The sequence below is a fragment of the Salvia splendens genome, chromosome 20 (assembly GCF_004379255.2).
Source record: "Salvia splendens isolate huo1 chromosome 20, SspV2, whole genome shotgun sequence".
Lineage (NCBI taxonomy): Eukaryota > Viridiplantae > Streptophyta > Magnoliopsida > Lamiales > Lamiaceae > Salvia > Salvia splendens.
In genome coordinates this window covers 9,096,165-9,121,517 of record NC_056051.1, presented here as the reverse complement: position 1 = coordinate 9,121,517, position 25,353 = coordinate 9,096,165, and the positions used below count along the sequence as shown (strand labels likewise).

At 43.7% G+C, this 25,353-nt stretch overlaps 2 protein-coding genes across 2 annotated transcripts; both read right to left on the bottom strand.

The window, feature by feature from the left end:
- Positions 1-2,143: 2,143 nt before the first annotated feature.
- Positions 2,144-4,309, bottom strand: LOC121781430. The gene has a single exon (XM_042179168.1). The coding sequence runs from the start codon at positions 4,307-4,309 to the stop codon at positions 2,144-2,146; it is 2,166 nt and encodes a 721-aa protein (XP_042035102.1).
- A 1,436-nt stretch (positions 4,310-5,745) lies between these two features.
- On the bottom strand, positions 5,746-7,014 carry LOC121781429. The gene has a single exon (XM_042179167.1). It carries the CDS (start codon positions 7,012-7,014, stop codon positions 5,746-5,748), a length of 1,269 nt encoding a protein of 422 aa, XP_042035101.1.
- Positions 7,015-25,353: the final 18,339 nt, after the last annotated feature.

The following is a 25,353-nucleotide window of genomic DNA, read 5'->3' as shown; positions in this document are numbered from 1 at the left end:
ATATCCATTCTCATCTTCATTCTCTCATATCCATTCTCAATCTTTCTTCCACCCTACATCATAACAATGTCCGGCCAAGGCTATGACCACCCGCCGTCTCACGATTGGAACCCCGAATGGTTCGGTTCACAACCGTTTCCTAGTCCGGAAACAGGATATTCGGCCCCTCCTCAAATCCAAAGTTCGGGCGTTCCGGGTGGCTACCGGCCATACCCAATCGACGATCAAGGTGCCTCCGAAGGGCGATACGGGTGGACACCGGAGCCTAGGCCGACCGCCCCCTCCCAAACTCCGACTCCTCCTACTCGCGGTGTCCGCACACCGTACACTCCTGCGGAGATGGATAAATTGTTCAAGGAGTACTTGGAAATCTCCGAAGATGTGGTGGTTGGCACGAACCAATCCGACGAGCACTTTTGGTGGCGCGTCGCTCGCCGGTACAATGAAAACCGGCCACCGGGAACGATCGAGCGCAACGCCATCGGCCGAGCCAACGATGAAATTGGCAAGTTCAATGAACTGCAAGTCGTTCAAGTACCTCAACGTTTGGCACGATACGCGGACACACCCGAAGTATATGGGAGACGTAACATCCTCCTCTAGCGGCTCCTCCAAACAGTCAAGGTCGGTATCCCTATCCGACGTCGGCTCCGAAGAAGTGGCTAGCCAACTCGCCGGAGCTAACTTGGGTAGCCCCGACGCCGGACCGAGCGGTTCCCAACGCCGACCGCAAGGAAGGAAGAAGGCGGCGGCCAACCGCCGTCGCGCCGAACCCGCTCCCTATGCACCACCTCCACCCCCGAACAACTCACTGTAGATGCTCTTAGGCCAACTCAATATGGCCGATAGGTCAACTATGACCCCCACACAACTTCAAACGCATGAGGCCATAATATTGGGTCTCCAAAAACAATTGGGGTTAGTGCCGCCGGATCAGTAGTCTTCCACGGGTAATATTAGCCAATAATTATGTAATTTTTAATTTTTAGGAGTTTAATTATGTAATTTTTAATTTTTAGGGGTTTAATTATGTAATTTTTAATTTTTAGGATTTTAATTATGTCTTTTTTATTTTATTTGTAATTTGTAATATTTATTGTGGTTTTTTAATGAATTTTAATATTATGGAAATGTTTTTGTTTAATTGAATTTTAAATTGAATTGTGCTCGTCCTTGCGGAAGAGCACAGCTGTGGGTGTTGTGCTGTTGCCAGAGAGCAGGCATGAATAGTGGCGCCGGGCCCACAAACGTGCTCGCAGACAAAAGCATGGTTATGGATGCTCGTATGACATACTCCCTTCGTCCCTAAAAACTAGGAGTGACAACATTTAGGAACGACACGTGTTTTAAAGCACACTACGTAGAAGGTTCAACTTACTATGTACAAGGTTCAACATCATTTATAACTTCAGTGTCGTCATCATCATCTTCTTCATTACTATTCACATCTCCATTAAGTTCTAATTTTTGTTCCGTCCAATCGATGTGCATTTTTCAAAAATTGTGCACAGGCCATGATGAGCCTAGTCAGAACCTTGATTGGATAGTACGTCAAAGTAATCCTCAATGCATTTTCATTATGCCAAATGCACATTCAATAATATTTTGGGCTTTAGTATGATTCATTGAACATTTCTTGCTTGCTTTGTAGTCTCCGTGCGTTGAGACTCCACTTCTTCAAATGGTACGTTACCCATTTATTTCGCGCTAGGAAGCCTTCACAATTTGCATACTCGTTGTCACACAAATTGAAATTTCATACATAAATAACGAAAGAAAACATCTCTGTAAGAATATGTAAAATTTTGTGTGCATCATACTCACAAATTGAACATGATGTGAGGAGTATCACTTTCTATTTACTACTATTGGATTATATATGCTCTGGTTGTGTGATTGAATCCGCAAAAGTCCAATTTTCAGACTTGACTAAAATATGAAGTACTGAAGTAAACTCTAACCAAAACTTCACATTAGTACTTCATATCAAGTGGAATGAAGTTTCACCACATTAAAAATCTCTGGTGTGTGTGATGCCAAATTTGTTGATAAACAATATCATCCTAGATTTCAACTGGATGCAACAACATATTCCAAGTTGCACAAAATGAGGCCTTGTTTAAACATTTAATGATGTAAAACTCTAAACTTTCCTCTTGATCAACAAGTTACACCATTTTTCAATAAACTCCGATTCATCAGGATCCGTTCTTGTTGTAGCTCTGTGCTGCTGAAGAACTTGAAGAATCTCTTCTGTTTCCCCCAACAGAAGAGCTGCTTCGCGCACGTTCTTCTCCTTCTTCTTGATGTCCCTCTGGTGACACTTGATGATCACAACGCGCATCAGATTGGTAAGCGACGCTGCTAGTATATTTGCTATCATGTTGGCCAACTGTTGGAAAAGTCTCTCGTCCGCATGCAGATGATCGCCTTCATAGGCCTTGAGAAGCCTCTGGCAGATTCTGTACATTGAGTTTGCAGCAATGGCCTTAACTGGCCAGTTTAGGGGGTTTTCCGTCACAAAATCTCTCACCTCTCTCTTGAAATCCACAATGCCTTGCTCTGCTTGCTTCGACAGTTCCTGTAGCATCTCCTTTGAGTCCCTCCCCTTGAGAGACGTCTCTTGGAGATCGTTATCCTGCCATTTGCGGTACAGCTCCACTCCAACCCAAATCACATCTGCTGCATTTCTGCTGTTCACTAGATTCCCCTTCTTGTCAAGTGTTTTCTCGATGAGCTTAACGTAGAACAGCCCTTCATCCACGCTCCGCAGCAGCCAGCTCACCTCCTTCTTTGGGATGTTAGGAAGTGCAATAGCTATGCTTGTCAGTGTCACCAAAGGCAAAGACCAGCACTTGGGAGGCTCTTGAGAATGCAGGCTCGGAACTTGGTTCTTGTCGACTTTTCTCAGCCCTTTGAAGTTTCCGACTTTGTGAAGCAGGCTTAGGAGATTCTTTGGCTGCTGCTTCTTCCCGGTCCTCACCAGTCTGTCCACTTCCTCACATATGTTCACTTGGATTTTCTGAGGAAGCTCGGCCTCACCTTCGAGCAGCAGAACATAACGGCTCAGGTCTAGAATTTCTTGCTGTGATCCAGAAATCCCATGAACTTGTGATTTCCTCGAGCTGAATATACTCTTCAATCTTTTCAAACAGTGGAAGCATGGAGTTGCAAAGCAGAAAAATATGTATCTAAGTGCTGTGCTACAAAGAACTATCAGAATCTGCACTCTTACAAGAAAGCTCAATATTAGGCCTTTGGTTTTGTGAAGAAACTTCCTCCACTTTCTGTCTCTGATCTGCATAGGCAGAGAGCTCTGTCTCCACTCCACCATCATCTGTATCCAGTAAGCATCGATCTTGAACTCGTCTCTGAAGCCCCGGCTCACATTCTCCGAGCATTTGAACTTGATCGCGTTGAAACACCTGATTGCAGGGGCAACCGCCCCCACTGCCACCCCGAACGACTGAGCAAGAACAATCCATTTAGTTGACCATCCATACGTGGAGGCAGCTATGTCGATTCCCTTGTACTCCATCACCAGTCTGATCTCAGCTTGCGCCACGAGAACAGCAGTGAGCATAGAAATGATACCAGAAGCAGTGCAGGTAACGGACCGCGCAATGACAAACTGAGGACTGCTGGTTTCAGCCATCACCCAATATTTCTTGATCATGTTCCTAAGTTTATCAAACATGAAATCTCCCTCCTCCATCGACTCCAGGATTTGTTCGTCCGAGGCCATCTTCATCATCTCGTGGTACTTGGACTCAAGATACTTCTTAGTGGCGGGGGCCATCACAGCGGAAGATATGACCATGAGAAGTGAGAGGAGCATGAAAGCAGCTGCGGTGATCTCCTCACAAAACATTTTTCTCCCGCGAAGAAACTGCCTCATCTGGATGACTTGAACAATGAAATTCACCACAACTGTGACCACAAGAATGCCTAAAGCAGTCACATTCATCAACATGTCTTTGTCCTCCATTGATCCTAAACTGGTCATGAAATTGGCCATAGCAGTTGACATGAAGGCTAGGCTGCAAATCTTCGCAAGGCGATCCGTGGCAGCATACATCCGAGTTGTGAGATCCACTGGCAGCTTCATGGCCACAGCTAGCAACGTCAAGGAAGTTGCGTTGAGCGAGAAGACTTTACTCGGCAACCAGTGCTTCTTGCCTCTGAATCCATGGATGGTATCAGCTGCCATTGCAAGAGCACAGACGAGGGAGGCCATGGCGACATACATGCCTATCCATGGCATCGGCGCCTCTAGCTTCCTCTCGATATCCGATGCTTCTCCCGGCATTGTCTGCAGATCTCCTTGATGTGAATTGTCAACAAAACCTTTTGCTTTTACCAACTGAGATTGCTAGAGCTGATGTTTCTTGGATCTCTCCCTTTCTTTTTTGGTGGTCCCTCAATGAGGGAGAAGTGTGTGAATAATGCAAACTGGAATCTTCAACTTGGATATAGAAATAGTAGTCAACAATATTAGGCTAACGATGTCAAGGACGTGCCATTTAAAATGATTGGATTATTAAATTAATCTGATTTTTGTCCTACTTGGTTTCATTCAGGTTGCAACTAGAGGAGTAATTGTTACTGTCCCACCTAATCTCTTCGAATAGAAGTCAAAAGTGATTCTCATCTTCTTCAAGGAAAAGCCAACTTTCAAGGGGTATACTGAATTGAAATTTGAATTTCTGTTCATATGGAGTCAAGTTCTTGAAATTTGACTGCCGTGTGAACAGTGCCATTTTGATCATCTTTCACAGTTATGACCAAGTCAAGTCTATGTTTAATCAATGTAAGCAGTTCATGTTCCAAATATGGAAACTTATCAAGATCCATTTTTGGGCTGAAATGTTGGATCCTTATCCAGTTTTAGTTCAAGCATGATTGGCATGCCATAATTTGTCGGAAAAATAATTGATCAACCAATAATTGCAGTGTCTGCTGCTCATACCATTGATTGTTCAATAATCAAAGACGAGATTATTAACAGACTTCAAATGAAAATCATGATTTACATTTTACAACATGACTAGGATGATGGTGGCAGATAGCAGACTTCTTGCAGAAGCCAGAACAATAACATCACTACTTTCATATCATAACTCGACTTTCACGTTCACACGGTCATCCCGAGCTCTCTCTTAGTTAGGCCTAGTAATGGAGCTCTGTTTTTCTATCTTTTCCTGCGCGCCATTCTTCAATATCCGTTGCCTTCCGAGGCGCAAGTATTGGCACTTGTCGTTGCTGGAGAAGCGCCAAAATCTCCTCAGTTTCGCCCAGAAGCATAGCTGCTTTACGCACGCTTTTCTCCCTGACCTCAATGGCACTGTGGTGACACTTGACAGTTATCACATGAGCCAGATTGGTAAGGCATGCCGCCAATATATCTGCAATCATGGAAGACAGCTTGTCGAACAAGGCCTCATCTGTTTCGTCGTTTTCACAGCCTCCATGGTTGAGCAAGACTGTTCTTGACATCCTATACATCGCGTTAGATGCAATGACATTAGCAGGCCAGTTGAGAGGATTCTTCATGAGGCAGTCCCGGGCGTTTCTCTGGAACTCGAGCACAGTCTTCTCAGCTTTATAGATGAGCTCTTGTAGTATCTCTGCAGCATTTTTTCCTTTAACAGACGCCTCGCGAAGATCTTCGTCTTGCCATTTGTGGTAAAGTTCCACTTTCACCCACACCACATCTGCAGCGGTTCTTATGTTTGCCAGACCGCCTTATCTATCCATGGTCTTGTCCACGAGCTTCACGAGGCGAAGCCCTTCAGTCACGCTGCTCAGCAGGCCATCCGATTTGCTCTTCTCAACATTGGGAAGAGCTAGCGCGATGCAAGCCAGCGTCACCACAGGTAGAGACCAGCAATAGGGAAGATCTTGAGAATGCAGAGCTGGAACTTGACTGCTGTCGAATTCCCCAACTCCTTTGAAGATGCAAGATTTGGAGAGCAGTTTGAGCAAATTCTTGGGCCTTTTCAACTTGCCTTTATGAATAACTTGATCAATTTCTTTGCAGATATTCTCCAGAGTCTCTGCAGGAAGCTCTAGTTCCCCTTCCAGCAGCATCACATAATGGCTCAAATCCAGCACGGAATCAACCTTCTCCGAGACCTCTGGCCCATGCGAGGATGCAGAGTGCGCTACGCGATTCTGCCTCTTCAGCCTCGTGAAATAGTCAACGCACGAAATCGCTGGGCTAGTGAAACAGATAGAGATGAGAAGAACTAGTTTGCTAGCAAGAACAACCAGACGCTGAACAGAAATGCAAGACTTCAAAAACAAAGCTCTCAAATCATGAACAAGCTTCCTGCTCTTGAAATGTCGAATTTGGAAAGACAAAGAGCTCTGCCTCCACTCCACCATCTTCTGAGTCCAATACTCCTCAACACTCACTGCATCTCCAAAACTCCTTCCGCTTTGATTCAACGAGCTGTATTTCACAGCAACGAACCATCTTGACGCGGGAGCAATCTTGCCAACGATTACCCCGGCACTCTGAGCTATAAGAACAAACTTGGTTGACCATCCATAGCTGGAGAACGAGTGCTGCAGCAAACCAAACCCAATCGCCATCCGAATCTCGACTTCCACCAAAACCAGAGAGATCATCAAGCTCAACATTCCAGAGGTGGTGCACGTCACAGAACGAGCAATCACGAACTGAGGATTGCTAGTTTCTGCCATCATCCAATATTTCTTCACCAACACTCTCAATTTATCAACGGTGATCACTTTCTCCAAATAAATTTCATCCTCAATCAAAGCAGATCGATGCATCTCGTGATATTTCGTCTCCAGATAACGTTTCATAGAAGGAATCATGACCGCCGCGGAAACAAACATGAGAAGGAGGAACAACATCGACACAGTCCCCAAAAGCTCCTCATGAAACCCTAGCCTGTTGCCTAAATAAGCGTGCATCTGGATGACCTGTATGGCCACATTCACTACCACCGTAATCACCAAAATGCCTAAAGCGGTGACGTTCATTGGTGCAGACTAGGGCGGCTGGGGTCTGAACAGCCACCGAGGAAGGCACCGGAACTTGACCGGAGAATTCACCGGAAGTTGCAGAGTATTGAGAGAGGAAGATAAGAGAGAAAACGATATTCCATTTCATTAATTGATTACCTATTGAAGAAAAGTACAATGCTATTTATAGAGGATTAGCTATTTTACTTAATAACCACCTAATTAACTAGCTAATTCTGCTGCTAACTAATTCCTTTAACTGCACTTAACCAAATCTAACTGCCTCAACAAACTCTACTCCTTTTCATGCACCAAATCTCCCCTCCTTCAAATAACCTTGTCCTCAAGGTTTGGTATATGCATATTTCCTTCAACAAAAGGTTGAAACATTCCTTTGAAAACCCGAAAGACACGCTCAGTACGATGCTTTGGTACTTCAATCTTATGCAGAGCTTGTTCGATTCCCTCATTCATACGATTCCCGAATTCGAGAACGACCTTCGAGAGCTTGAAGAATGGTCTTCTGTGGAGCAACTTTGAACAATCCGTCTTCCAACGGCCAATCAACTTGTACATCTCATCCACAACTTTGTAGGCATTTTCGAGCTTGTTCACTTTGCAGAAAGCACTGATCGAGGGATTATACACAGCCACATCAGCCTTCACCCCATTTCTCTCCAATTGAAGGAATGTATCAATGCCATCCTCAATCTTATTCTCAATCCCATATGTATGAATCAGAACACTATAGATAAAAGATGTTGGCTGACAGCCTCTCAACTCCATCTCATTTACAACTCCAGCTGATTCGTCTGGGCGTCCCGCCTTGCAGAGGATGTCGACTAAGATCCCATACGTGACGATATTCGGTTTACAGCCAGAATCAACCATCTCATTGAAGCTAGTACCACAAGCAATACGGAGAGATTCCATATCATTCCCAAACATTCGCAACAAATACACCAGACACCTCTCTGTTTCGTAGAAGTACTCCTTTGCAACTTGAAGTAGTCGCTCTGTGCGATGCCTTGGCTCCTCAACTATCCCCCAATTGTGTGAATATGGACTCTTCCCAGTTAGAAGCACCCATACCAAAAGACCAAAGGAAGATACATCTCCCTTGTGATGTGATGGAAAGAAAAATCTGTTACTCTCCTCAAGGGGTAAAGAACCCAGCAAGTTTAGATTCAGCGAGCAAACTTTTCTTATGGAGAGTGACCGGTGCCATGGAGAAATACAAACACCTTCATCTCCTTTCATTCGAATCAAGAATGACACCCAATATTTATGGTGACCTTGCTGGAAAAATTCCCTCTGGCTCGTAGCCTTTGTTATTGTCACATCCCCAAGGTATTGCTTTCTCTTAGGCTCATGTGTTGTACTCATCAACTCATGGCTGCCTTCAGGTGAGAATTCCTCCTCCTTCACGGTCTCTTCTGACAGCATTTTGGCCTCTTTCACCTCTGCCAATGTAAGGCTTCCTGTTAATGCAATGTGTTCTATCACAGCAATAGCAGCTGCAGTTTCTTTCCCTTGTTCCGTCTCAGCAATCTCCTCATTGCACATGTCTTCATTTGATCCTGTAGTGATTTTATATGCCAATTCATGAGATATCAACTCTTGTTTAACTGACTGTATCTCGAAGTTCCTCTTCCCTATCACCTCTGAAGGAGACTGACTCCTTGCAGCTGTATGTACTTCACCAAGATTTCCAGCTGGTTGTGCTTCACTATGACTAGAACTCTCCTGCAACTTCATCACAACCGTCTCCTGCGCAGCCTCTTCCATCCACACCTCTTCCTCAAATACTTCCACATTCTCATATCCACATCCAGTTGTTAATTCCCTCTCTTCGGAAATCATCACCGTCTCATTTTCAGTCTCTTCCATCCAAACCCTCTCCATCACTTCCACAGTCTGTGTCGAATTCATCATCCTCGTCTCTTTTTCAGTGTCTTCTATCGCTACCTCCTCCTTTACTTCAAGATTAGCATAATAATTTCCTCTAAAATTCACACAAGACTCTTGTAATCGAGCCAAGGAAAGTGCGTGAGCAAGTGATTTAGGCGTGAACAGTCTAACCAATTTTTGTATAGGATCCTTCAGTCCACTAACAAAAAGACACACAGCATAATGGTCTTCTATGTAGCCAACCTTTTCCAGCAACATATTAAAACGATCGTAGTAGTCGGAAACCATACCTGTTTGTTTTAGGCTCCTTAATTCGTCCATTGGATTGGAGAAATAGGGGCTACTATTGGCATGCTTCAATTCTGGAAAATTTGTGATACACTCCAACATAAATTTCTCCCCCTTTTTTTAGATTTTGGGGAAGCATTGGAGAAGCTGATTTCTGGACATTCCGAGCAATGAAGTTACTGATTTCTGCCGGGAAACGTGGTATACATTCCTCCACCGATTTATCCTTCGGCTCGGATTGGTGTGTCGCGAAGCATTGAGCACGCACGTTTAATCCGATCGAAGTAGCCGCAGAATTGCCTCCACTACCAGCCTTAAACTTCGCCATCAACGCAGTGTTTTGAACATCCAGAGCAGGGAAATCATCCCGCAGCTCCTTCAAGGTTCGATCGTACCTGCGATCAGCTTGATGACGCCTCCGAATTGACTCGTCGAGCCTCGAGAACAAATCGCCCATAGCGTTGCGAAATGTCTCCTCTACCCGCAGCAGATCTGCCGATTGAGATTGGATCGACATTGATAGGGATCGAACAAGGTAACTGATACCACTTGGTGCAGACTAGGGCGGCTGGGGTCTGAACAGCCACCGAGGAAGGCACCGGAACTTGACCGGAGAATTCACCGGAAGTTGCAGAGTATTGAGAGAGGAAGATAAGAGAGAAAACGATATTCCATTTCATTAATTGATTACCTATTGAAGAAAAGTACAATGCTATTTATAGAGGATTAGCTATTTTACTTAATAACCACCTAATTAACTAGCTAATTCTGCTGCTAACTAATTCCTTTAACTGCACTTAACCAAATCTAACTGCCTCAACAAACTCTACTCCTTTTCATGCACCATTCATCAGCACATCCTGATCGCTCATGGAGCCGAGCGAGGTGAGGAGGCTGGCCATGGCGGTGGACATGAAGATGAGGCTGCTGATCTTGGCGAGGCGGTCGGTGACGGAGTACATCCGAGTGCTGAGATCCACCGGCAGCTTCATCGAGACCGCGAGCAGCGTGAATGAAGTTGCGTTGATCGAGAAGTATCGCGACGGAAACCAGTGCTTCTTCCGCCAGAGACCGTGGAGAGTGTCGGCCGCCATCGCCGCGGCGCAGGCGAGAGAAGCGGCGGCAACGTACAGGCCGATCCATGGCAGCGGCGCTTCTCGATCGAGGAAGCCCTCTCGGGATCCTCCGCGGATCCGTCAAACGGCATCGGTAGCACGAATAAATGAAAAAGAATTGATTCAGTTTAGAAATGATAGTACTGTTTGGTTATTGAAAATAAGCTCAAATTCAGGTGAAGATTGGAAGAGTAAGCCATGCGATGTACGACGAATATGATATTCCACGTGAGGATGTGGCAACATATTTTAATACCGAGACAGCGTAAAATCTGCGTATGCATAAATGGATTGATTTCTTCTCATATATACTAATGTGTTTGACTTGATTAATTCACTTAAATTATGGCCCACTTTTTGAAATTATTAACTAATCATTCTACTCAATTTTGTCACACTCTTCTTAGAGACTATGACACCAATATGTAGTAAAGCTAAATCGAGTTTATTTACCCAACTGGAGTAGTTTTCATTAGATGGCGTACTTCATTTTCGGGCTCACTAGATGACACTAAAAACACAGAACTCTGCGACCCCATGTCATGGAAATTATAAAATTACTGTTTTTAAAATACTAGTATTCAATTATTAGATGCAATGTCATGGAATATTTAAGTAAGATAATTTATCTAATGCGTGTTAGGGCATCCCTAGACACGTGGCTTTGTCAACGCAACCTATTAGCAATCTTCCTAATATAATTGGATACACACAACAACATAAGAATTAATATGATTAATCGACAATGATAAGCCAATTGCTTCTACTTTAAATGTTCTGAGTCATCATGAGGTAAATGTTGGTCCTAGTCTCTAACAAGAGAGTGACAAAATGCTAAAATAACATAATAACATAATATGGAAATGAGGCTGATCTTAGTGGAAGGTGAGATTCATTCCTTACTTCCTTCGACAAATATTAACTAATGGAATAAAAATAATATTAAGTAATTAATTTAGATTGGTTCGTGGGATAAGTCTAGCACATTAGTCATTGATTGATTCTCATGACAAAATCTAACACACTTAGAAATCTTTTATTTTATTTTATCATACTTTATGTTCTCATTATTTATCTAATTTATTCTTTTCTACTTAACTCAATTCATATTTATTCCTTAAACTGTGCACATAGATTTGCTTGCACAAACCAAACCGGACCAACAATTCCAAACAGCTGGACGGTTCAGCAGTCACACAGTTCGGTTCAGGTTTAATGAAATGCTAAACCAGAACCGCCGGTTCAAATAAAATTTTAAAAATATTATTTATTATTATAAAAATTACTCCCTCCGTGCCCTTATAGTTGAGGCAAAACTTTTAGGCACAGAGTTTAAGAAATGAATGATGTGTGTTAAATAAATAGATTAAAAAAAGCAAGAAAGAGAAAAAAGTTACTATATATGGAAATGACTCAACTATGAGGAAACTTACCAAATTGGAAAAATGACTCAACTATGAGGGAACAGAGAGAGTAATTTTTATATTTAAAAATCAATTTTCACAAATAAATAAATACTACAAGAATTTCATAACCTATGAATTTTAAGAAACAATTCTTGATTGTTTCTCTTCTATAGAGACATTGAATATTTTATGTTTCACTTTCAATGTGGGACAAAATATGTTGAAGTATTTTCTTTTATAACTACATATTTATATTTATTCATCTTTTTTCCTATGTGGGATACAAAACATTCTCTTGTCTTCTATTTTTCTTTATTTTTTATATTTTATTATTCACTATTTGTATCTTTATTTTTGTCAGAATTCTTTTTTAAAGACAAATTTATAGATAATAATAGCTCAACTAGAATAGTTTAATTAAATTTGAATGTTGCATGTTGCTCATATTTTTATATTTATAGAATGTGGACGTGTTCAAATAATTGGATTTAAATGTAGATATTGTTGGGGTTTGGTGCCCCTTGCACATCGGACGACCTATACATAACAAATAAATTAGATACAGATCTATTTGACCGATTATGCGATTAATCAATTCACATGTTAAATAGATAATTGCATGCTAGAACGCAAATAATTCATGCTTAAAAAAGTAAATCCTAAACATGAATACTACGGTTTAGAGTTACCGATTAGATTCTCCAAAGAATTGACGATTGCTCGCGCCTTCTCCACGATGATCTTCAATACTAGACCACGAATCTTCTGACTGGTTCCCGAATTGTATCTCGATATCAAGGAGGGCTGATCTTATCAAAATACTAGGACTCGGATAAAGAAGACAGAAATATTCTCCCTGAGGAGGAGCTGAAAAATCTCATGGAGGAGAGCTGAAAATTTCGAGCTCCTCTACTAATTAGAGAGGGACGAAAATTTCATAATGAATAATAATAATATTTCTGTCTCATTTATTCTCCTATTTATATTAAGTTCTTATTGGGCTCAGTCAGGGATCTATGGAAGTTTTTGGATAGGGCATCTCCCAATTAGCTTTTTTCTAATTAAATTGAACCCACAATTTAATACAAGCTTATATTGGAATATTACAAGCAGCCACTACAGAAGTAATATTGCACTGCCCATCCAAATCCAAAATTATAAGTAATTCGGGCTTCCTTGTTTAATTGATTATTTCCCGCACTTAAGATAGAAATGTCCATTAATTAATTAGTGTCTGCTATAGACTTAATTAATTAACATCTTATTATTCCAAGAGTGGACTTAGCAAGAAACACTTATTTATTATTCATGGAATAATTAAATTCCAACTGGTCAGTTTCTGAAAAATAAAAATTTGTTCGAGCTCCCCTTGGGGACATTATCAAGCCAGACTCACCAGGTGCGCGATTCAACATAATAACAATCCTAGCACCGGTAGATATTAATTACCACTACCCAATATATCAGGATTAATGGGTTGCGAAAAACCCACACCATTTGATAATTCAAAGTAGTGCATAATCAATAACGTACGCTCAATGCTAACGTATGTTGATTAAGAAATAGTTGTTTATCAAGACCTAGTCTTTCAGTAGATAGCATGAAGACATGTCTTGCTGTTAGATCCATTCAGTGCTATACCACACCAATGTCATCTTATTTCAATAAGGGTTAGAAATAATCGGATTGACATTGCAACCTTTCGCGATAGGTAGCCAAATCCCATATAGGTTGTGAAATTCTTCTTTCTCTTTTGCAAAGCATTGCATAGAACTGACCGTGTTACCTTAAAGTGGACGACGCCCACAACCGGTCTACTAAGCAAAAGACTTAGACTTTGTTTGCTTCTTATACATTTAAATGTTTGTAAAACATCTTATAAACGCACAAGAAAACACAATGTAATAATATTAGTGATTCTATTCGTGCGAAACTGCTCGAATAATACTGAATCGAGTTAAAAGTGGATTGTAGAGTTTTTCGTATACAAGCAAGATTACAAAACCTAACAATCTCCCACTTATACTCAAAACATGCTTTCGAGTATATCCACTGCCCAAAAACTCTCCCCCTTATACTCAAAGCTGGTCTTGGTGCTAGATATATTGAACTACCATTCATTTCACATCATGTTTGAAACATGTTGCCACAAAGGCATTTTATGTGAAAAAAATCTGCTTGGTTGTTCTCTGATCATATCTTTACCACCATAATGTCTTTGCAGCGTACTTGATCTTTAATTAATTTCATCTCTCTATATGATTGCTTAGATTATGATCTTGTGTGTCCCTTGAGTAAGCCTTCGCTAGAGTAATTAAAAATAATACTCATATGCATACTCAAACTTACGATCAAAGCTATAGGAAGATACTCCTAAGGTAAACACATTGATAAGGCTCATTTCATGCATCGGTTTAAGGGTAAAATGTATGCTACTTGATCGGTTTATCGCGCAAAACAAGTGTTAAATGTGCAGAAATGCCACTTGACCAAGGCAACAAGGCCTAACTGATCAAGCAAGTACAAAAGGAGATAAAAGGCCAAGAATCAGGGGAGTTGATCAATGGGGAGTGATCAAGCAGTTAGGCGGGGACCGCTGGCTTCTAGAAGAAGAACACGTGAGGAAATGAGCTGGATATGGCGCACCATTCTGTTATCAAGGATGACGTTCTAGAAGGGGACACGTGCTAGCTTAAGAGATACAAGGACGGAGCTGAGTCAGGAATCTGTTACTTAAAAGCATCATCGTTCTAGAAGGAAGGGCACGTAGCAATCAATGAGTCGCTCATTCTCAGCATGAGCAAATATTCCCTGTCAAGATCGTTATCCAGCTGGAGACCGAATCGAGCTTATAAATAGAGGGTGTGCCATCACAAAGAAGGAATCCGACACTTTACTTTTCGTCTAGTCTAGCTTAGCTTAGATATCTAGTTTAGTTCAGCTCTCTAGCTTAGTTTAGTTCAGCTCTTTAGCTTAGTTTACTTCAGTTCTCTAGCTTAGCTTAGATAGCTTAGTTAAAAGGGCGACCGAAGGGAGCGCTGCAGAATACTCATTTCTGTTAGCGTTATCTTAAGTTTCCCGTTGAGATTCTTCTCAGTTCTTACCGCTTTCTTAGCTTCCGAAGTGTTAGCTTAGTTTAAATTTCACGCTGTACTCAGTTTTAGTTTAATCAAAGTTATTTTCGTTTACATTCTTGCATTTACTTTTCCGATGTTAACTGCAATTCACTTGACCCAGTAGTTAAAGTTCCATTGATCAAGCTAGCTAGTTAAATTCTGCCTAGAGTAAAGACAATAGTTAAAAAACCCCCAAGTTAAAGCGTGGCAGCAGCCAACCCCCACTGTTCACTACTCACACACTCAACACACCAACTTCTCTGTGGAATCGACCCCGAACTTGCCGCTTTACTGTTAAAGTTGTGAAAAATTGGGAGTTTATAAATTACTTTGGCAAGGAAGAAAGAGCGAGAGCAAGACTGCAGTGATTAAGTGGCAACGACAATTTGCTAACTGATCCGACCGGTTCGGTTATCATTTCATATAACTTGATCCGCATTCTAATCGCGTTTTCGCCTCTTTCCAAGCCCCGCCAAAATGTCGGCGTTGCCGGGGAAGCATGGTGTTACTTTATGTTTGTGCGTATTGCGTAGGTGTATATAGTCTTATTTCCTTGTTTTCTCATTTTTTTTTTGGTTTTTCACTATTGATGAGAAGGTACCAACGCGGTGGACACTAGAATCATCCCTTTCTATACAGAGAGACTAACGCTCATTGGAGAATCCAGGAAGCCGGAGTTGTCACCACTCGTTACAGAGCCGCATTAGAAGCAGCAGCAGCCGCCGAGCAAAATACACAACCTCCACCACATGAACAAGCAGGAGCAAAGATGGCCCTTGTCCCTGACGACACGGGAATTGGCTCTCTACACGCTCATGATGAGAGAGAGCCCACACATGCCATCGCCGCTACTCCTGGGATGCGGACCATCGCAATCAAATCAGGAGTACTGGCCGTTTTGTCCCACTTCTACGGCCTTTCGAAGGAGTGTCCGTATGCTTTTCTGGAGGAATTCTGCCGATACTGTGATATTCAGCCCGTGCCAGCTGGATTCACATCCGAAGATTACAGGCTTAAGGCTATTCCCTTCGTTTTGAAGGGGGACGCGGGTGTCTGGCTGTCTAGGCTACCAGAAGGATCCATCAGGACTTGGGCCGAATTCCGCATGATATTCCTCGATCGTTTCTTTCCAGCATCAAAGACGAGTGCCCTCAAACGGGAGATTACCGAAGCCAGACAGGAGTACGATGAGCCCCTCGGTCAATACTGGGACATATTCCAAGGGTTGCTTCAAGCATGCCCTAACCACAAGCTGGGAGAGAAGGAGATCTACTCGATCTTCTATGGCGGACTCACGGTGGATAGGAACGACCTCAACCTTGCAGCACAAGGGGACTTCTCGAAAACCGCATTTAACCAAGCTAAGAATATTTTGGAGAGGCTGATTGAGGCTAAGCGGTCGTACGAAACATCTCGAGGGCAGTTCATGAGAGGAGAAGTGCACGCAGCAGAGGCGCGCAACGATGAAAAGCTGGAGGCTCGATTCGAGCAGATAGAGAAGAAACTGCTGGAAGCAGTAGAAAAAATGGGGCCGCCTCCACCACCTGCACCGAAGGAGACACAGTATGTGCCGCAGCCACCACCGCCAGAAGAGCATCACTACTATTACTGCGAGTTTTCTCCTGAGGTAGAGCAAGTAAATGCCATGGGCTACTGGAACGCAAATGACAACTGGATCCAGGGGAAGCAATGGGATGCTCCATGGAGGGACCACCCCAACTTCAGATGGACTGATCAGAATCAAAGCCAACCACAACTAACCGCGACACAACAGGTACAACCCTCTGACGGGCAGTCCAACTGGCTAGCTCGAATCCTGGATAGACCAAACACTGGAGGAAATAGAATGCAGGGAGGTCAGGCAGGTTGATCAAGTGGACCTCAAGGGAACTAGTCAAGTGGAGGACAGCCTAACTGGTCAAACCGACAACAGGAAGGAGACTGGGGGTACCAGCATCAAATCCCTCAGTTTAGCAATCAAGGAAGGCAGCCAAACAATCAACTGATGAATTATGTTCCGCAGTACCAAAGAGGAAACCAACAATGGAACTCACAGTATTTCCAAGGGAACCGGCAAAATCATTTCCCCCAGAATCAGCCAGAACAGTATGGATCGACTGGCTACTACCAGCAAGGCCATGGAGGAGGCCGATTTAATTAGAGGTATAACATGCAGCAAAATGAAGGCCCAGGAGATGCGATGATCCCGTATCAGCCCCAAGATGCAATGAGAAAAATACAAGAAGCCCAGAGAGAGCAGAGGGTTGCACTAGAAATGCTGACTAAGTAGTTATCTCAAGTCCCCATGTCACTGGGTGAACTGAGGGGTAATGAAGGGAAGATTCCAGCTACAACGCAGTAGCCTAATGGGAGAGAAAATGTCAACGCAGTGTCTGTGAGATCGGAGGAAGTCTATCGGAGCTCATCTGCGAGTTCTCCTGTACCCACAGACGGACTGACCCAAGAGAAAAACAATGAATCCAGGTCCCTTGGTCAAGTCTCAAAGGGAGAGAAATCCAGTACCCTTGGACAATTCGCTGAAGAGGAGAAGAAGGTTAAGACAGAAAATGTACCTGAAGAAATCCAGAGGAATAATCTCCCATCAAAGAAGGCCGACCCAGGGGTGTTCACGCTCCCGATTTCTGTCAGAAACGTTCAAGTGGGGCACGCACTATGCAACCTAGGAGCTTCTATAAATATTATGCCGTATTCTATATACGAAAAGCTGGGGGACGCCAAGCTTGTCCATACTAATCTAATCATACAACTAGCAGATTGGTCTTCTATCTACCCAGAGGGAATTCTGGAAAATGAAATCGTCAAGGTTAACAAATTTGTGTACCCCGCCGACTTCTTCATCATCAAGATGACAGACCCAACAGTGGATGAGTCCCCTGGAGTCCTTTTGGGACGGCCCTTTCTATCTACAGCCAGCACAGTCATCGACATCGGCAATGAGACGATGCATCTAGATTTTAATGGAGAACGACTTACATTCGGCATCAATGAAAATGTAAGAAAGCCACATAACGGTGAGAGCATGCAGTCGGTGGATACAACCAACCACCCAGACCTGCAAGGACAGAAGAGAAAATTGCTGGAGGAGCTGGGGCTGAATCAAAATGTAATTGAAGGAAAAATATCAGACTTGATGGGGATCGACCCAGGTCCATGCTTGCGTTCCACCATGTCTAAAGAAGAAGTGACGCCCCACTGTGATCAGCAGCGTAGACTCGATCCCACTGTGAGAAACGGAGAGCTCACGGTGGGGCAGAAGGAGTTACTTTTCCAGTATCAACCCAAGCTGATGCTCGAGAGGAGGAAATCAAAATGGGTAGACCCTCGGACCACCGCTGGATCAAATGAAGAAATCAGACTCAAGGGGGGCGATCATGACTCGCCACCCTTATTGATGAATAAACATGGGGTGAAACCTTATCGAGATAAAACCAGGGTGGGCATGGTGGAAGATATTCCACCACTCATGCCTAACTATCACCATTAAGCAGGTAAAGGGAGTGATCGAGTAATCATGGGTAGTCTGCTTGATCAAGGATTCGTTCAAGGCCTTGTAGTTAGTGTAAATAGTTTTTTATTTTTTTATTATTTATTATTTATTAAGTTTTAATTAAGAGTCAGAAGTAAAGAAAAGGGCGTGTGCAGCCATTGGAGGGGTGTCAGATAGCGCCAACTGTCATAGTGAAAAGATGTCCTGAAGAGAAGCGTGTAGGAGAAGCCAGTTGGCGTTCTGAAAAGATGCGTCTGTACGCAAAGAGTCGCAGAGATTTGAATAGTCGCGGGGATCCCAACAGCCGCGATATCAATATAAAAGGACGCTTTATGATCCGTACCTTACTTTTGCCCAACTACCTACAGTACTACTTTGTTTGCTCCCGCCTATTTGTCAAACCCTTTCTCAAATCACCATTCACTCCACGGAAATCACCTACCAACTACCTCAAACGTCTTTCAAATGGACTCTCCTTCAACCGGACAAGACGGGAGAACGCTGAGGAAAACGGCCCGCCGTAGTATTCCGGTATACACACCGGTGGAAAATAGCGAATTAGAAGAGGCGCAGGACTTGCGCTATTATTCTGAGCGTAGACGAAAGGGAAAGTAGGTGGCCAAAACTCCTACAAAAAATCCAAGGACAGCCTCCCCTACTGCGGAGATCAGGGAACCTATTCGGGTACCGTTCACCGAAGGAGAAGAGGTAGCTGGAGAAGACGGTGGAGAAGAAGCAGAGGTTGACAGGTCAGGAGAACCTGCATACGAGAAGACGGAGGTGTTGGTCACGGAAAAACTCTTGAAAGAAATGGCCCGTTTTCCCGACCCGCAGAAGACAAAGATTATGCGGAACGCGGGGCAAAAGGGAAACATACTAAGTCAGGAAAGCGCTACCACCCGGAATCTCTTCAGGAGATAGAATCAAAGGACGATTTCCTGTCCTACATACGCACAATCGGGTTCAACTGGTTGCTCAATCACAGCACAACGAAGGTACCGGTTGCCCTGGCGAAAGAGTTTTTCACTTCTTTCACGTTCGAACAAACGACAAACGTATCTGCTGAGTCTATCTCTTTTCGGTTATTCAACGAGGAGGTATCAATGAGCATTCGAGAATGGTCTTTGAGGATGGGGCTATTCACAATAGATGGGGATATCCACGGCCTTTGGGACAAAAGACAGAGACATGCCGGGATTCACCCCGCAAGCGGCTTGGGACTTGCTTACTGAGGGGCATGGTGGACGTTTCAAACCCAGCGTCTCGAAGGGAATCCACATCGCCGACCGAATCCTTCGTTTTGCCCAAACCTTCATCGCCTACAACTTACTGGGGCAGGTAGCTGCCACCCTCACCACAGCTGAACTCTATTTCGGCTGGTGCATGTTCAAGGGGGTGAAAGTCCACTTGGGGTACTGGCTGGCCCAAGCCTACCATTCGCTGACTACCCATACATCATGCCATCTCTATCTCTGCCATCTGCTGGGTGCCTATCTACAGAGGAATATAACCATTAAAATACCTATGCCCGCTCCTATCATTCTAATGTGCAATCCCCCAGAGCTATTCAACTTGATTTTCTTTTTCAATAAGGGACTCTTGTACATGAAGGGCGATGCCGTCCACTTCTACGATGTAGAGGATGAAAGGACTGAGGCAACCGTCAGAACTGGAAGAAGGAGCAGGGCAGAAGCAAGTATACAAGCTGCAGAGCAGGGCAGCCCAGAAGCGACAACAGAAACTGACAGAGATAGCAGGGCTGAGGCACACTTTGGACACGGAGGGGAGAGTCTCGACGGAAACGGCAACGCCAGAGTGGAAGGCAAACATGGCAGCACTAGGGAGCTCCTTGAAGGACGAAATGACCGCCATAAGGAGCACCATAACAGAGAAGACGGCGACCATGGGGACCAATGTGACGGAGGCACTGACGACCATAAGCGGCGACATTGCAGAGGAAATGGCCGCTATAAAGAGCAACATCCAGGAGATTCAAACAGGTATCGCGTCCCTAAATTCTGCAATTCACAGCTTTAAGGAACCGCTAGGAATCAATACCGAAAGGATGGCCGAGGCTTTGCTGCTGATGATGAATATGGTAAAGTTCGTCCAGCAGCAAACGTTTCAAACCCAGTTGACCACTCCTGCAGAGATCCCCGGAGCAACTGCCCAGGGAACTCAGTCAGTCTTTCCTTCCCCAACGGCCCCTCTAAGCAGCAACATGCAATACTCCTCTACTGAAACTGCACAGACGACCATGTCTGGTGATCCCCCACTCCCGCTTTCCAAGCGCCCGAAGGCGTTACCAAGGAAGTCAGGTCCCTGAGGGACCGGAAAAACAGTTGAAGTACCCCCCCGATCTCTACTCATTTCAGTTGAAACAATTTCATTTTATTTTTGGTATGTATAACTGATTTTCTGCTCCATATGCATGCTGTTTTTTCTGTTTGTTGGCATGTTTTGATTAATGGCACTATCTCACACTTAACCCAGTGTCTGGTCTAAGTGTGTGAAGTTTCCCTTGTTTGTTGTGCTGTTGCCTGTGCCTAACCCTTTTTTTCACTGCATCCAGTCCCTCAAGGACGAGTTCATATACAGTGGGGAGGGGGGACGGGTTAGTTACAGTAGAATCATACATGCTATAATTTTTCAAAAAATAACAAATTCCAGTTCTCTACTCATTGGAATTGATTCCCCATGCATATTGTCTAATTCTGACTCCCTTATAAGCTCGTTGTACGCTCACTTGGATGGCGAACCACCGCAAGCAATCGTCACGACCCTAGGACAAGAAGCAATCTACGTGGAGCCCCACATTATGGTCGTCCTGCATGTGTTCTTGGGAAAGAGTTGTGACAACCCATACGAGTTCTTGCATGAATTTTACAAAATCTGCAAGGCTCTAAAGCGGCCAGCAGGGTCGAGCGAAGACGACTATAGACTGAAGGCCCTTCCCTTTGCCCTTAAAGGGGAGACGAATACTTGGTTCAAGAGGCTGCCACCAAATTGTATCAGAACCTGGTCTGACTTCAAGATGATGTTCTTGGATTAGTTCTTCCCAGCGGCCAGGACAAGTGCACTAAGAGATAAAATCCAAGGAGTTGCACAAGGTTATGATGAGACCCTGAGTCAGTACTGGTCAAGATACATGGGTCTGTTGGACGCATGCCCAAACCACCACATGTTGGAAGTAGAAATTTACTCGACTTTCTATGAGAGGATGAATGCGGAGAGCAAGAACTTACTGAACTCATCAAGTGGAGGAAGTTTTTCCAAACTATGAGTTAGTGAGGCCAAGAGAATCATGGAAAGACTTCTCTATGCGGAAAGAGCCTATGACAATCCACATACTCTCCCGTCCAGAAAAGGTATGGCAAATGTTGCAGCAGTAGGAAATAATGATCAATTAGAGAGTCGGTTTGACAAGCTCGAGAGGGCACTTTTGTCAGCAATTGAGAAGAGTAAACCGCAAGTTCCTCCAGTCAATGCCACCATGGTAACTGCCCAAGAGGATCACTATCCAAATACGACTGGGCTTTGGAATTCAAATAGGAACTGGTATCCTGAAAAGCAGGAGGACACGCCTTAGAGAGAACACCTGGACTTTAGATGGGGAGAGGGAAACTCTAACCAACCCAACACACCTCAGAATGCATACGATGGACTCCAAGCCCTAGATTCACAGCCGAACTGGTCAGGAAGAAACCAACATAATCCGCACCCACCAAATCCATATCAAAATACCACCTATGTGCCACAATATCAGATGGGAAACCAGAAATACCAATCCCACTCACCCCAACATTGCCAAAATCACCCATGCCCAAACCTAACCAGCATCACCACCCCAACCAGTTCAGTCAGTACCCTTTACACCAAAATCAGCCAAACTACCCTTACAATCAAAACCATCCCATCTATCAGTCGCATCCCAACGACCAGTATAACTTCCATCACCAGCAAAATCCCTACCTACACCACCTGAATCCCAATCACAGTCAACCCCACAACTCTAACCAATTCAGCCAGTACCCCTCTCATCAAAATCAGCCAAACTATGCCTACACCCATACCCTAACACCCAGTATAATCCCCACCATCAGCAAAACCCTAACCATTTCCTACACCAAAACAAGTCAGGAAGATCTATGGAAGAGATGATGGGAGAGATGCTTACTTTCCAGCAAACCATGAGGAGTGAATTTCAGTCGAATAATGAAGTGGTGCAAGGCATGCAAAATGCCCAGAAAGAGCATAAGGAAAATATGGACATGCTGAATAAGCAACTGTCCTACCTGGCCAGTTCGATGAACGAGATTTGTGGGAATGCGAAAAGGCTCCCAGTTACGGTGCACATACCTGACAAGGCTAATGTGAGCAAGGTGACATTGTGGTCAGGAACATCCTACAATGAGCCTGAACCGAAGGAGTCATTTGGGACATACTGACCAAGAGGATTGGTCCTGATGAAACTGAACCAGTTGTTGAACCTCAAATCAATCAAGGTCCGGAAGAGAACTCAAGGGAAACCACTAAGGAACCTGATGAATAGGATATTAAAGAAACTATTTGTCAGAAGTCAAGATTCGCTAGAACCACTAAGGCTCACCAACTGGCTGAGAAGAAGGCAGAGAGAAAACAAGGCTGAAGCGCGCATCGAGGCAAATCATCAGGCGTAGGATTGAGAAAAAGAAGGGGCCCAGCAAGGTTCATGATCTTGTAGAGATCTCAAGCGAGGAGGACAAGACTCCTTGCAATAAAAAGAAGAGCAAGGACACTGATACTGGCCAGGAAGATAGTGGACCTCCTACAAAACCTGGGGAGGACCCAAAACATGCTACAACCAAGTCAGAGACCCCTGCTGTTGCTGGACATCCGTCATCGACCCTTACTATCCAGGAATGGGATTCTCCTACAAAACCTGGGGAGAACCCGAATGCAACTTTCGCCCAGCCAGTACAGGAGGCCAACATCGACAATCCACTTGCCATCCCTGCTGCCCAGAAAGAGACACCAGAGACACCAATACCAGAAACTGACTTACAGGAAAATCAAGACAAAGAAGGAAATACAACCAAGAAAGATAGAGTAAAGACAATGGGGCAGCAAAGCAAAAGAAGGAGACCAAGAAGCCCAGGGTGGTCCTATCGACCATTATCATCAAGAAGCTGGGACAAGTGCCCAAACTGATCGGGAGCAAGGTCCCCAGCAACCATCATCTGCGTCCCATGGAAAAGAGCAAAATCAAGGGGACTTTCAAGAATCATAAGAAAAAGAGTGACACCCCTGATGTGTACCAACAAAGGAACCCGAGAAGGAAACTGCACAAGGCTCTTGACCAAAGAGGATCCAGAGGAAAAGATGACCGACCCTACAAACTGACTAGTTAGCTTTCTTTTTATTTTCAGTAAACTTGAGTTTTTTTATAGTTGTGTTGTTTCTATTTTTTGTACATGTTTTAGCATGCGTATACCCTCATTCATAACACTTAGTCTATTCCATAGTCTAAGTGTGAGAAGACGAGGGTTTACAACGTTATATGGATTTAGGATGTTTAGAAGTTGTCTTTGTTTTGTGTTTTTTTTATGTGAGTCCTATACCTTCTCCCACTTAGCCTATTGCATAGTCTAAGTGTGAGAAGTTTTTGTTGACATAGTATGTTTTGCATATTAGTTCTTGTTCCACATTGTCTATGTGTTCTCTAGAGGATGAAGTGGGAGGAGGAGATAATGGCCAGTATAATTGTATATATGTGTTGTCATGTGTCGAGTCAATCCCTAGTAAGTCGGTTTAGGTTAAGTTTTGTTTTTTTAGGACATGTGTTAAAACACGGGCTTAAAACACAACTAATCCAATCTTAAGGCGAGATGATCGATGGAAATAAAACACACCAAGAGTAGAAACCACATTTCTTAGATCCAGGCTAGTCTAGAGGATGCAAGTATGAAAAAAAAGCCCGATTAGAAGCCAATTGTGAAAGCCCTCATAAAATGGTGAGTTAAAAGCCTAAAGTGGAACCACTTTCCGCTAAATATTTAAAAAAAAAGAAAAGAAAAGAGTGGCTGCCACATGATGCCTAGGGTAAGGTGACCACGTGTAGCAAGTCCTGAAGGCATTAGGAAACCCCCCATGCATAATAAAAAACCACCCTTAGAACCCCTCTTTCTAGCCAAATCTATACCTATATATAACCCATTAGCCACTGGGACTGTGTGTGCGAGGCATAAGGCAAGAAGGCGACTGTCCAGGAGGATGTACAAGAAAAATCAACTGGGGAAAGAAATCGAGAGGTAAGGAGAAAATAGACCAGGAAAAATTCCATGTCCAAAAAAATAAGAAGGAATAAGGGTGGCAAAGCCACATTAAAAAAATATGTTGAAGAAAATGGTCGAAAACACTTGACCACAAAAAGAAGGAAGAAGGAATAAGGGTGGCGAAGCCAAAAAGAAACTACTGACCAGTTGGAGGTCAATATCAGGAAACGCCCAGCCAAAGAGAAGCAACAGCTAAAAGCCCAGATACACAGTTCTCCCACATCAAAATAAAGTAGTAGTTTTTGAACCTTAGAGCCTTAGGAACACCCACCCCAAACACTACAAACTAATAGCCCCATTACAAGCCTTAAAGCCCTCTAGGAGCCGCACGTGAGATCTAAGTCCGAAGCATCTGTGGTTAAGCAATTTGAGAGAATATTCCTAACATTTCTGGTGAGGAATGAGTGACTTAGCGAACCTAGCTTTTGGTTTATAAGAGTGGCGATCTTGACAAGCGGATAGACTAGCCAGTGAATGGGAGGGTGGTAGAATTTCAAAGTTGTTTACAGCCGGATCAATTCAACCCAATGGGGAGGATTGATTGAAAATATAGCCTGTGTAATGTGTTTATGAGTTTTTTTTTCTTTTGTCCATTTTCTTGTTTTTTGTTTTCTGTGAGTCATCTATGTGTTGAAGAGTCTTTTAAGTTTTAGAGTCTTAGGTCGGTGAGGGGAGGTAACCAGGCTTGCGAACTCAACT

Coding starts and splice junctions, on each gene's coding strand:
- LOC121781430 (XM_042179168.1), bottom strand. CDS start 4,309: ATGCCGGGAGAAGCATCGGATATCGAGAGGAAGCTAGAGGCGCCGATG.
- LOC121781429 (XM_042179167.1), bottom strand. CDS start 7,014: ATGAACGTCACCGCTTTAGGCATTTTGGTGATTACGGTGGTAGTGAAT.